This window comes from Haliaeetus albicilla, chromosome 7 (genome assembly GCF_947461875.1).
Source record: "Haliaeetus albicilla chromosome 7, bHalAlb1.1, whole genome shotgun sequence".
In the NCBI taxonomy this organism is placed as follows: Eukaryota; Metazoa; Chordata; class Aves; order Accipitriformes; family Accipitridae; genus Haliaeetus; species Haliaeetus albicilla.
Window position 1 is genome coordinate 42,376,123 of NC_091489.1, and position 13,910 is coordinate 42,390,032.

A 13,910-nucleotide genomic window follows, 5' to 3' on the forward strand; every position below is an offset into this window, starting at 1 on the left:
CGGAGCCCAGGCTGGGCTGTGGGCACCTGCTGGGGCACCTGTGCCTGCCATGCCCCCTTCTTCTCCAGAGGCCCCAGCCCTGCCCTTCAGCCAGCTCGGCAGGGCCAGAGCAGGGCCTTGGGGGCAATCCCGCAGGGACGCTTCCCCAGCCCCGCAGAGGTGCCCGCTCCCAGCAGCGTTTGCTCTCTCCCCTCCAGCATGCATGCTGTGCCGCCGGGCAGAGGCTGATCCGGCTATCTGTGGGTGCAAAAGAGCAACGAAAGGGCTCTGTGCCCACACATACTGCCTGGTGAGTCCTCCCTCCGGCTTTCTGCCGGGGATGGTCCCTTCCTTGCTGACCTAACAACGAGCTCCCGGCCTTCTCTGCTCTGCAGTTTCTCGCCAGCGAGCTTTTTCCACGAGAGAGTGGGAACGGCTTTCTCGCTGAGGACACCAGACGGGCAATCCAGGCGGCAAGCCAGAAGGTGAGGACCTGGCAGGAGCAGGGAGCTTTGCACCAGGAGGCGCTTGCGGGAGCTCCTCCTGGACCCGCAGAAAGAAATCCAAGCCCCTCCACCAGCTCTGGGACAAACGCCTGCTCCCAGCAGCTCCACAGAGGCTCTGGCCCAGGCACAAGCCTCGTGCACCAGGCAGGTCTGCGGGCTGGGAGCCAGCAGTGCCCACAGCCTGCGCCCTGCCTGGAGCCGAGGGGTCGGCCATGCAGGCCCTGAGCTTGCCCCTGAGCGAGGCTGCTGTGCTCTTTCCAGCGATGCTTCGTTTGCGGCGAGATGGGCGCCGCCATCACCTGCGGGGAGAAGGGGTGTGACCGCAGCTTCCATCTCCCCTGCGCCTCACGGGGCGAATGTGTCACCCAGTTCTTCGGGCTGTACAGGTAAGGGCTGCCAGCCCCCACGCAGGAGCCTCCTTGTCCTCAAGCCCTCTCCCGTCAGCAGTGGACACACAAGGGAGGAACCCACGGGGACACTTCCCGGCAGCCTGCCACAGCCAGGGCCAGGGCCAGGGCCAGAGCCCAGGCGGGCTCTGGGGCTCCTTCACAGCTCCTCTGCCCTCCTCCCCATGGCGGGGGAAGGACTGGCCACTTCTCACCTCACCTCGCCCGTCCCTTCCATCTCGCCCCCAGGTCCTTCTGCTGGGAGCACCGCCCAGAGCAGGCCCTGAAGGCTAAGGCAGGGCAGAACAGCACCTGCATCATCTGCCTGGGCCCCGTGGAGGACAAGAAGTCCTACCACACCATGGCGTGCCCAGCATGCCAACACGCCTGGTTCCACCGGAGCTGCATCCAGAAGCAGGCTATCCACGCTGGCGTCCGCTTCTGCTGCTTGCATTGCCGAAACCAAGATCGGTTTGTGATGGAGATGCTCGCCATGGGGATTCGAATCTCCAAGAGGTCGTTCTTCCTCTTCCCAACCCATCATCAGGGACATCAGGCGCGAGCGCGCAGTGCCAGGCCAGGGACGGCCCCCGCAGGCCTGTCCTGCTGTCCCCTGACTCTTGTCCTCAGCTTCGCGGAGGAGCTGGAAACAGGGTGGGGGCAGAAGAGCAGGGACAGCCTGGACCTGCCCGATGCTGGGGCCAGCAGGGGCTCAACACTTTTCCCTTCCTTCTCCGGCAGACAACCATCACGGGAGAGTGGCCAGGCATTCGGAGCGGTCTATCAGAGGCACAGACGCTGCAACGCCAGCAAGTGCCTTTGTCCGGGAGGCAGGGAGCAGGCAGAGGAAGAGGGGTAGGTTGCCAAAGCAGCCAGCTAGGGCTCCGCACGGGATCTCCGTCTCCACACGGGCTCGGGGAGGGAGGCCTACGAACAAGGGCTCTGCCGGGCAATTCCTTGCTTGCGTCACTTTGTCCTCACAACCAGCAACCCCTTTGCTTCCCCAGGCCCTGGCAAGTGCTCCCCTGCAGCTCCTGTGCTGCCAAAGGCACCCACCGACGCTGCCTCTGCTTGAGCAACAGCGCAACCACCTGGGAGTGCGACTGCTGCGCTGGCCTGGGCACTGGTAAGAGGCAAAGCACCCGGGGGCCCCTGTGCTGCTATGGCCAGTGTCCCAGCTAGGCCTGGGAGCAGGGGCTTCGGGTGGGCTTTGGCTCCGGGAAGGCTGTGGGCACCACGATGGCCTCTCCTTCCCCAGGGCTGGGTGGCCGTGCTGCTGACTCTCCTGCCTCCCCTCACAGCCTCCCGGGACAGCTCAGAGCTTGCCAGCCCCAGCGCCACCAGCCAGGCGGCATCGGGGCTGTCCCGCAGCGCCCTGGCCTACGAGAGCAGCAGGCCCAGCACCATCCAACAGGCGCCACTGGGGCCATCCTGCAGCTCCCCTGTGCCTGGAAGTAGCGGTTGCTCCAGCCACCCTGGGCCAGACCGGATCCGATACCGCTCACGGTTACAGCGGCGGGCGCAAAAACCTTACAGCCGGCCTGGAAATCACCGCAGGACCAGCCACGTGCCAGCCCCGAGTGCTGAAAGCAGTGCCTTCGGCACTGCCAGCCAGCTGGCACTGGGACCATCCTGCAGGGCCCCAGCACTGCAAAGCAGCGGCCCCAGCACTGGCGGGCAGATGGCACTGGGACCATCCTGCAGGTGCCCAGCACTGCAAAGCAGCGGCCCCAGCACTGGCGGACAGATGGCACTGGGCCTGTTCCAAGGCTCCCCAGTGCCTGCGAGAAGCAGCTGCTCCAGCCACCCTGGGCCAGACCGGATCCGATACCGCTCACGGTTGCAGCGGCGGGCGCAAAAACCTTACAGCCGGCCTGGAAGACGCTGCTGACCAGGCACGCGCCAGCCCCGAGCGCTGGCCCCTATCCCCCAGCACAATAAAGTTGGCTGCTCATCTCATCCAGCACAGAAAGGGACTTGTGATCGTACCACTCTCTGTGTCTCTAACGGTATCTGTAACGGGACCTGTATCCGTAGCTGCACATGGACTTGCAATGCTTTTTGCAAGTTTTGTTGTGTTGCCGTGGTTTAACCCCAGCCGGTGACTGAGCACCACGCAGCCACTCACTCACCTCCCTCATAGTGGCATGGAAGAGAGAACCAGAAGGGTAAAAGCGAAAAACCTCGTGGGCTGAGAGAAAGGCAGTTTAATGGGTAAAGCAAAAGCCACGCCCGCAAGCACAGCAAAACAAGGAATTCATTCACCGCTTCCCATCGGCAGGCAGGTGTTCAGCCATCTCCAGGAAAGCAGGGCTCCATCACGCGTAACGGTGACTTGAGAAGACGATCGCCGTAACTCTGAACGTCCCCCGCTTCCTTCTTCTTCCCCCAGCTTCATACGCTGAGCATGACGTCGTATGGCCTGGAATAGCCCTTGGGTCAGTTGGGGTCACCTGTCCCAACTGGGTCCCCTCCCATCTTCTTGTGCGCCCCCAGCCTCCTCGCTGGTGGGGTGGGGTGAGAAGCAGAAAAGGCCTTGACCCTGTGGGAGCACTGCTCAGCAGTAACCAAAACATCCCTGCATTATCAAGGCCGTTTTCAGCACAGATCCAGAACATAGCCCCATACTAGCTACTGTGAAGAAAATTAACTCCATCCCAGCATGCTGGTGCATTCCACCTGCCGCTCCCGGGCCGCTCTACGGTCTCAGGAGTTCCCATTACGCCTTGGCCTTTGTGTAATGAATTGGGCAGGTAAGCGTCCCTCGACTGTACCAGGAACTCTTGCATGGCTAAGGTGGGGAGTGGCACTGACCGGCACCAGAATTTCTGTTGCCTGTCTGAAGCGGGGAAGGAGAGCGGGAACAATTAGCCATCCCCTGACAGCCTTGGAACAGCCTTCACCTGGATTGTAGCTTGAGTGAAACGGTACCACTGTGTAATGGTTTTGTGTGGCAAGGTTTTGGTAGCGGAGGGGGGGTTACAGGGGTGGCTTCTGTAAGAAGCTGCTGGAAGCTTCCCCTGTGTTCGAGAGAGCCCATACCAGCCGGCTCTAAGACGGACCCGCCGCTGGCCAAGGCTGAGCCAATCAACAATAGTGGTAACGCCTCTGTGATAACATTTTTAAGAAGGGGAAAAAAGTTGGGACAGATGGAAACGGTAGCTGGAGAAAGGCGTTAGAACATGTAAGAGAAACAAGCCTGCGGACACCAAGGTCAGTGCAGAAGGAGGGGAGGAGATGCTCCAGGCGCCGGAGCAGAGATTCCCCTGCAGCCTGTGGGGAAGACCATGGTGAGGTAGGCTGTCCCCCTGCAGCCCAGGGAGGTCCACGGTGGAGCAGATCTCCACCTGCAGCCCGGGGAGGACCCCACGCCGGAGCAGGTGGGTTCCCAAAGGAGGCTGTGACCCTGTGGGAACCCCACGCTGGAGCAGGCTCCTGGCAGGACCTGCGGATCTGTGGAGAGAGGAGCCCACGGAGCCGGTTTTCTGGCAGGACTTGTGACCCCGTGGGGGACCCACGCTGGAGCAGTGTGCTCCTGAAGGACTGCACACCGTGGAAAGGACCCATGCTGGAGCAGTTCGTGAAGAACTGCAGCCCGTGGGAAGGGCCCATGTTGGAGAAGTTCGTGGAGGACTGTCTCCCATGGGTGGGACCCCGCGCTGGAGCAGGGGAAGAGTGTGATGATTCCTCCCCCTGAGGAGGATGAAGGAGCAGAAAATAATGTGTGATGACCGTAAACCCCCATCCCCCTGTGCCGCTGGGGGGAGCTTGGTAGAGAAATCTGGGAGTGAAGTTGTGCCCGGGAAGAAGGGAGGGGTGGAGGGAAGGTGTTCTGAGATTTCGTTTTATTTCTCATTACCTTACTCTGGTTGATTTGTAATAAATTGAGTTAATTTTCCCCAAGCTGAGTCTGTTTTGCCCGTGACGGTAATTGGTGAGTGATCTCTCCTGTCCTTATCTCAACCCACAAGCTTTTTGTTATATTTTTCTCTCCCCTGTCCAGCTGAGGAGGGGGGAGTGATAGAACGGCTTTGGTGGGCACCTGGTGTCCAGCCAGGGTCAACCCATCACAGCACCTAACTTGGCAAACCCTTAGGCCAGAGGCTAGGCTGACAATAAGCAGCCACAACGGCATGAACACAGCAGAAAATTGGTCTACACCTCAACCACCTTTTACACTATAAATATCTGCAGGCATCAGGGTCCATCACACTCTCCCTCCACAGCAGCAAGCTTCCCTCAAGTAGGGATGCCTCCCAAGGTTACCCATCAATGCCGAGACATCCCTTACCCAACACCACACATGCACAGGGTGCTAAGTGACCTTTTTTGGCACGCATGTACCATTTAATACACCTATCCTCACCTTAATGCAATAATCTCTGCATGCTCCCAATGGATCAGGCAACCGTCTGCCACGAGTATCTCATACTGACATGAGGTGTAGCAATTACTAGTAGACTCTTGACAGCCAAGCCACCTGTAGCCACTTACTGACTGACTGACGTACTTATTAAATATTTGACATACCTCCCTTTACTGATCCTGACACAATAAACTAGCTACTACATCATAGCTGTGCAAGTGATCTCTAACTCTTCTCCTGCAAGACCCCACCAACCATGCCCAGTCCCCCCCAGTCATGCCAGCGTGCCACACCCTCCATACATCCCATACCTGCAGCACCTCTCACCAGCAAACTCTAAAAGCAAACAGTGACCAGTGGAAAACTCTGGTATTTTATACATCTGTGGAGGAACGAGTGTCGACGCTTGCGGCCAATGAGTGCCGAAACACGCCTCGATTGCAACTTAGGAAGCCTATGGCACATGCGCCCGCCGGCCAGGCATGCTGCATGTGCCATACTCATCCCTTCTATTGGTTCATGGGCTCTGTGCACATGGCAAATTACCATAATCCATCAGTCACATCCACTAAGCTCTAACCAATAGCAAGGGTTTTGCAAGGTAAGCAAAATTATGTGTGGTGCCTTGTATTCCTCCATTATTGCACATACTACCTCCCCTAACCTTGCTCTACTTTCTTATCCCTATGGTCAGCATTTCAAACAATAGACAATAAACTATCTGATCCCTGTGCTGACTACGTTTTTTAGTTATCTATTTCTTAATCAGTGTTCATCCACAGACCAAAATTCCATCTTTTAACCCTTCCATACACACGGGCATTTAGGCTTACTGCACTCTAGGGTTCTGCAATGCTAGGGTTACATCTGTTTAGGGTTACTGCACTCTAGGGCTCTGCAATGCTAGGGTTATGGGCGGCTATGTTTACTGCACTCTAGGGTTCTGCAATGGTAGGGTTAAGGATATTTAGTGTTACTGCACTCTAGGGTTCTGCAATGCTAGAATTACTGGTGTTTAGGGTTACTGCACTCTAGGGTTCTGCAACGCTAGGGTTAGGGGTATTTAGTGTTACTGCACTCTAGGGTTCTGCAATGCTCGTGTTATGGGCGTTTAGGGTTACTGGAGTCTACGATTCTGTAATAGTACAGTTACTGGCATTTAGGCTTTCTGCACTCAAGGGTTCTGCAATGCTAGGATTATGGGTGTTTAGGGTTACTGTACTCTAGGGTTCTGCAATGTTAGGGTTACTGGTGTTTAGGGTTACTGTACTCTAGGGTTCTGCAATGCTCTTGTTATGGGCGGCTAGGGTTAGTTCACTCTAGGGTTCTGCAATCCTAGGGGTACGGTCGTTTCGGTTTACTGCACTCTAGGGTTCTGTAACGCTAAGGTTCAGGGTATTTAGCGTTTCTGCAGTCTAGGGTTCTGCAATGCTAGAGTTACTGGTTTTTAGGGTTACTGCACTCTATCGTTCTGCAATGCAAGGGTTATGGGTGCTTAGGGTTACTGCACTCTAGGGTTCTTCAATGCTAGGGTTATGGGTGGTTAGGATTACTGCACTTTAGGGTTCTGCAATGCTAGGATTACAGGTGTTTAGGGTTACTGCACTCTGGGGTTCTGAAATGCTAGGGTTAGGGGTATTTAGGGTTACTGCACTCTAGGGTTCTGCAATGCTCGTGTTACGGGCATTTAGGGTTACTGGAGTCTAGGATTCTGTAATGGGACAGTTACTGGCATTTAGGCTTTCTGCACTGTAGGGTTCTGCAATGCTAGAGTTACATCTGTTTAGGGTTACTGCACTCTAGGGTTCTGCAGTGCTATGGTTACAGGTGTTTAGTTTTACTGCAGTCTAGTGTTCTGCAATGCTAGGGTTACGGGCGGCTAGGTTTACTGCAGTCTACGGTTCTGCAATGCTAGTTTTACCGGTGTACTGGTGTTCTTACTCACGCACTTCCTTACAGACTCTGGACTTCCATATTGAGCAAGCAAGACACCAGTCAGGCCCTAGGAAACGCCATCAGGGATCAGCTGTCAGTATGGCACTGCACTCCCTGTACCTCTCCCCCCCAACCTGACCTGCATTTCCCATCACTCCGCTCAAGCAATAACCACCAGCAATGGTCACAATGGATGCATCTGATTGCCGTGGCTGCGTCTACCTTGAAGTGGATTCAGGGGAGATGCCTAACGACCCGATAGCCAAGGGCTAATTTGAACAACACACCCACCTAACCACCGTGCTGGTCACGGTCCGACAGAAGCCAAATTTGGAAGCTAACACCGGTAGCCAGTATGCAAATAGGACCACAAGTCAATTATCTTACTCCATAAACAGCTTAAAGCCCAGGGTCCCTTGAACTCTCCTGCACAGCAGCGGGCTCCATGCCAGGATGTCCCCTTGAGTAGGGGCGCCTCTCAAAGTTACTCCTCAAGGTTCAGAAATGCCTTGCTGCAACAGGTTCCCAGCATGTAATTCATAGCATGCTAATCTTAGAAATCTTAGCAAATTGATAAAAAGGATTGATTGCACATATATCATCCTTTAGACGTAAACAGTGACCAAGTTTGGGACTATGAGCAGATCCAGCCACACCTAGATGTCTCTGTGAGGAGGAGTTCAGAATGCAAGGGGATCCATTCTGAACCTCGGGACTCAACGGGAAAGGCTCCCAGACAGTTTTGCCTGACCCTGTCCTCTATGCAGTAACATCAAGCATACCTTGCCATGCAATCTTGTTAAACCACTGTCATGTTTACTACCAACCTGGGTTAAATACCTATTTTACACTAACAAACATATTGCTACTTCTCTCTTACTAGTGAAACACGTCACGCTGCTCACAACAGCCGGTTTTGCGTGTCATACCTGCTCCTACGCACTCTACTTTTTACAGTCGCAGGCTCTTGTCTTACTATAAGATGCAGCAACCACAAGTATCCCCCACGCCTCGCCGCCTCCTGCCCTGTCGCTGATCCACCATGGTCCCCAAGTGCTTCTCTGCAGGACAGCCCCCATGCAGTGTGCCACCCTGTGGTGGGTTGACCCTGGCTGAACACCAGGTGCCCACCAAAGCCGTTCTATCACTCCCCCCCTCCTCAGCTGGACAGGGGAGAGAAAAATGTAACAAAGGGCTCGTGGTTCGAGATAAGGACAGGAGCGATCACTCACCAATTACCGTCATGGGCAAAATAGAGTCAACTTGGGAAAAATTAACTCAATTTATTACCAATCAACCAGAGCAGGGTAATGAGAAATACAACCAAATCTCAAAACACCTTCCCTCCACCCCTACCTTCTTCCCAGGCACAACTTCCCTGCTGGATTCTCCGCCTACCGCCCCCAGCAGTGCAGGGGGACGGGGAGTGGGGTTTATGGTCAGCTCATCACACGTTATTCCTGCCGCTTCATCCTCCTCAGGGGCAGGACTCCTCACACTCTTCCCCTGCTCCAGCGTGGGGTCCCTCCCACGGGAGACAGTCCTCCACGAACTTCTCCAGCGTGGGTCCTTCCCACGGGCTGCAGTTCTTCACGAACTGCTCCAGCATGGGTCCTTTCCACGGTGTGCAGCCCTTCAGGAGCACACTGCTCCAGCACGGGTCCCCCACGGGGTCACAAGTCCTGCCAGAAAACCTGCTCTGTGGGCTCCTCTCTCCACAGATCCGCAGGTCCTGCCAGGAGCCTGCTCCAGTGCGGGCTTCCCACAGGGTCACAGCCTCCTTCGGGCATCCCCCTGCTCTGGCATGGGGTCCTCCCCGGGCTGCAGGTGGAGATCTGCTCCACCGTGGCCCATGCCCAACCGGCATTTGGGGCTCATCGCGAGCCCCAAAGCTCACCTGCGAGGGGCTACGGGGCCAGGGCCGGCACGCTCCATACGGCCAGGCCCCTCGCTCTGCACAGACAGAGCCGGCGTCGACGGAGGAGGCGGGAGGGGGTGCCGAGAACGCTTCGCTGGCCGGGCTGCCGGGACCTCGGCTGCCAAGTCACCCTAGATCCCACCGAACGGGGCACCTGCAATGCCTGCACCCGGCCGGCCTCGGTAAGTCACTCGCCCAAGTAAGACGGCAGGCACCGCCGCCGGCATACCCGCTGCCTCCAACCCGGCTGCCCGACCAACACCCGTCGGGGCTGCCGTACGGACGGACACAGGCCCAGGACGCAGGCCCGGGCCGACGCTCCAGCCTGCTCCCTCGGCGCCCGTCCTCTGCCCACGGGGGCCGCTCGGCCTCGAGCACCGTCTGCGACATCCCCCCCCCTTCCCCCGCTCCCCTGCGGCTGCCGGGCGCCGCCGGCCCGGGCCCGCCGCCTCACGCTCCGAGGACGCGGGGCCGCCCCGGCCGGGCCCCTGTCCCCAGCGCCCCGCCCCGCCGCGACGTCACCGCCGGCGGTGGCGCGAGCCGCTCGGGCGGTGACGTCACGTGGCGCTACCGGGCAGCGCCGCCCCTCCCCGCCTACCGCCGCGCCGGGACCCGCAGGCACAGGTACCGGGGGACGGGGGGACGGGACGGGACGGGACGGGGGGGACACACCGCGGCTCGGCCCCGGCTGCCCTCCCCGAGCGCGGCGCCGGTAGTGGCGCCAACGGCTCGGACCCGCCGGACGCCTCGTTTTTTTGGCCGCCCCTGCACCGCCCCCCCCCCCCTCCCCCCCCGCGGCGGTGTGGGGACGACTTGCCGTCTCGCCTGTGCCCCCAAAACACGCTGACCGCCTCTTCCCCCCCAGCACCGTGCGCCGACATCCCCCCGGGCCCTTTCCACAAGCGGTCCCACCGACCCTCTCTCTTCCCCGCAGGAGCCGCCATGGATCTGGTCCTGGACGCCGCCGACCGGCACCTCCTCACGCCCTACGTGTACCCCACCGGCTGGCCCGAAGGCGAGCCCTGCCGCCAGCTCCTCAGCCTCTTCGTCATCACCAACCTGGGGGCACTCGCCCTCTACCTGCTCTTCGGCACCCTCAGCTACTACTTCATCTTTGACCATGAACTCCAGAAACATCCCCAGTTCCTAGAGGTGGGTGCGCCCCACCCCACCCCACCGGTACCCCACCTCGCCCCGGCCCTGCCGCGTGCCACTGGCGTCCCTCTCGCCATCCTCCGGTTGGAGGCCGCTCCAAATGACACGTGCCGACGCTGTGCTGTCCCTGCTGCCCATTTGCTATCCACCCTCGTGCCTGAAGGGATACTTTTCTCCCACGTACCAACCCCTGCCCCGCACGCCACTTATGAAACACACACACACGCCGCCCCCCGCCCCAGACCACCAAACCGAGCCCCTAGAAGCCCCTGGAAGACACGAGGACACAGCTCAGAGCCTGCCACTGACCCGCTGATGTCAGGGCCCGGCAGAGATGCCAGACCATCTGCTAAACACCCAGCCCTACACACACACCCATCACGTCCCTCTCTCCACCCTCAACCACCACAAACCACCTCGCTCCAGACACGGCGGCAGCCCGGCGGTCCCCAGCTGCTCCAAAAGCACACCATCCCTGTACGTGTCCAAACCGACCGTGCCCACCTCACGCCCCGTGTTCCCCAGCACGCGTCACTCCCCGGGGGACAGCGGTACGAGCTCTCTTGCTGCGGCTGGCCGCCAACGCTCACAGACCAACCCCCATCTCGGAACCCCATTTTTGCAAGTTGATGGCTGCCAGACCGGTGGCAGAGACAGCCCCTGTCGGCCCTCCGGTGCCTGCCGACAGAGGCCCTTTGGTCATCCCTGACCAGAAACAAGTACCGCTTGCACAACGTGCTAGACCTGGTGCCAGCCCTGCCCTGAGCATGGCTCTCCCCAGACAGGTGGCACGCTGCAGCGCAGACAATGCGGCAAAGCGCCTGTGCCAAAGGCCGACTGGTGCCTCGGCGCTGGCCCTCCCTATCTCACGAAGGGCCAGGGCGTTGGGGCTCTCGGGTCTCTGCCCAGCTCCCAGTATTCCCTCTCCCACTGACACTTCTCTTCCACTGCCCCCCCTGCAGAACCAGGTGCGTCGGGAGATCACCTACGCGCTGCGCTCCCTCCCTTGGATCAGTGTGCCCACTGTCGCCCTGTTCTTTGCCGAGGTGCGGGGCTACAGCAAGCTCTACGACAACATTGAGGACTCCCCATACGGTGAGCCGCTCCCCCACACCCCTTCAACCGGCCGGCACCCTCTCCCTGACACCCGTGTCACCTCCCTTGGCCCCCCCATTTCTCCTGATGATGGCACACCTTGTATGAGCCCCAAAAAATCCATCCAGGTACCTCCCACCTCAAGCCAGTCCCATCTGTTAGTTGTAATCCAAAGTCCTCTTTTGACCCACTTGAGGAGGTGCCCATCCCCAACAGCTTGTGGATGGAGCACAACAGCCTGCTTGACGCAGGCTTCCCCCCCCGGAAAGAAGGCCTTCCCTTCCCTGGGAGTGGCTCCTGACAACTCGGTACCCCGCTCGCTTTTCCCGATTCACGGGAGGCTCTCGTCCGACCCTCTCGTTGCTTCTCCTCAACGGGACCGACCCCAATTCGACTCGTGCGTGCCCCCCGCCGTGAGAGGGGTTGCGCCTTCACGGCCCCGGCTCCACCGGCACCGCCTCTAATGTCTCTGTTCCCCCAGGCTGGTCAGGCGTCTTCCTCAGCATGCTGTCCTTCCTCCTCTTCACTGACATGGGCATCTACTGGATACACCGTGCTCTCCACCACAAACTGTTCTATAAGGTACGAGATGGGATGGCAGGCTCTGGGCGAGAGCCCTCGCCCCATGCTGGAGCCATGGCCAAGCTGGTCCTCCCGGGCAAGGCGTGCCCCAGGGAGAATGGCAGGCTCCGCCCAGCCAAACGAGGCCTTGCCTCACCTTGGTTCACGATGCGTTGGGAGCTGGGAGCCTGTCAGGGCACGTGTCCCTCTCCCGCCCTTTGGGCGGCGATGGCCGTCGGCTCCCAGGCAGCGGGTCCGTCCCCAGCCAGGGGACCCCCTAAAAGGAGGGGGCCCGCACGGTCCCCGTGCCTGCCCCTGCCTCAGGGACTGATGTAGTGCCCTCTCCCCGCAGCGATTCCACAAGCCCCACCATCTCTGGAAGATCGCGACGCCCTTCGCCAGCCACGCCTTCCACCCTGTCGACGGCTTCATGCAGAGCCTGCCCTACCACATCTACCCCTTCCTCTTTCCCCTGCACAAAGTCACCTACTTGGGCCTCTACATCTTCGTCAACGTCTGGACCATCTCCATTCACGACGGCGACTACCGCGTCCCCCGCCTCCTGCGGCACGTCATCAATGGCTCGGCCCACCACACCGACCACCATTTGTACTTTGACTACAACTACGGGCAGTATTTCACCCTCTGGGACAAGATCGGCGGCTCCTACAAGAGCCCCACGGCCTTCGAGGGCAAAGGCCCCCACGACTACTTACGCAAGCTCCGAGAGAAAGGCCCGGGGGCATCCAGCGGCCCCCCGGCTGACAAGACCGAGTAGGGTTCCCCAACGGCCCGGCCCCTCTGTGGGATGAGATTCCCCAGCTGGATCTCTTCCCATTCCTCCCCGGCCTCTCGAGATGATTTTCCCACGGACAAAAAGCCCCCGTCCCCCAATGGCGTGACCGGTGTGGGGTGATTCTTGGCGAGCGCTCCGGCCCACCCCTGCTCCTGAAACGGCAGTGGCCAGCCTCGCTCTATGCCACAGACCTGCCCCGCTCCTGGCTGCCTTTGGATCTCTGCTAAGGTCCCTGCCCTGCTTTAGTACTGTGCTGCTGCTTTACAAAAAGAACAATAACACGGCACAAATACAAGAGGAACGTGGCTTGTGGCAGGGTCTCCGTCCATCTGTGCTGCAGGCTGCTGTTGCCGATTCGCCGTCGTGGAGTCCGTCAGGACGAGTCGAGTCGAGAGGCTGACACCACCGCATCTTTTTCTGAGCTGTATTACGCGAAAAAAAGACGCAAGCGCCTACCTTTCAGAGGCGGCACGGGTCCTCGGCGACGGCTCCTCGGCATGGCGAGGGCTCGGCCTTGAGATGGGGTGGGACTCCCTGGTGCTCGACACGCTCTTCTCCTTCCTCTCTCCTGGGGACATCCCGCAGGGCGCTGATGGGACATATCCTAGCGACAGCATGCCTGTAGGACAAAGATGGGCTCTGAGTCCCATGAGTCCCTCGAGCTCCCTGAGAACATTGAGGCAGGGAAAAGGACAAACAGGCACCCAGAGACAAGGGGCGAGGCTTCTCCTCGCTTGAGGGTTCGTGGCTGGCTTTCCCCCTTAACGGCCGGCGTGCTTTCTGCTGAAACCTGGTCACCCTGCCTTTGGGTCTGATCCGCGTTCAATAAATCTCGCTCGCCAACTTGGCTGCCGTTTGGTCCCTTCACCATCGCTCCTGATGCTGTACAAAGCCTGCTGGGGCACCCTGTTTCTCCCCTACAACACCCACAACAGGCTGACCCCGTGCCGTTCTGGGAGCAAATATGCGCATCACCCCCTCCCCTCTTGCCAAAATGACAAAGGGGACGGGGAAAACGTCACCAGCAGCCAGCCCCCACGACTCCTCCTGTGGGCCGGCCGCGAGGGCTCGACCCAGCCGGGTGAGAAGTGCGTGGGGGACGCAGGGCTCCCCGGCCTCCCGCCATGCCACCGGGAACTGCACGGCACGCTGCAGGTAACGCGCTCGGCGCCGCCGTTCATGGGTAGAGCGGACAGAGCTGCCTCCGCTCCCC

General features: G+C 59.4%; 1 protein-coding gene across 1 annotated transcript; it reads left to right on the forward strand.

The window, feature by feature from the left end:
- The first annotated feature begins 9,567 nt into the window (after window positions 1-9,567).
- On the forward strand, window positions 9,568-13,544 carry SC5D (sterol-C5-desaturase). The gene is made up of 5 exons (XM_069788079.1): window positions 9,568-9,714; window positions 10,025-10,242; window positions 11,208-11,340; window positions 11,822-11,922; window positions 12,254-13,544. The coding sequence occupies exons 2-5, from the start codon at window positions 10,033-10,035 to the stop codon at window positions 12,677-12,679; spliced, it is 870 nt and encodes a 289-aa protein (XP_069644180.1). The 5' UTR covers window positions 9,568-9,714; window positions 10,025-10,032; the 3' UTR covers window positions 12,680-13,544.
- Window positions 13,545-13,910: the final 366 nt, after the last annotated feature.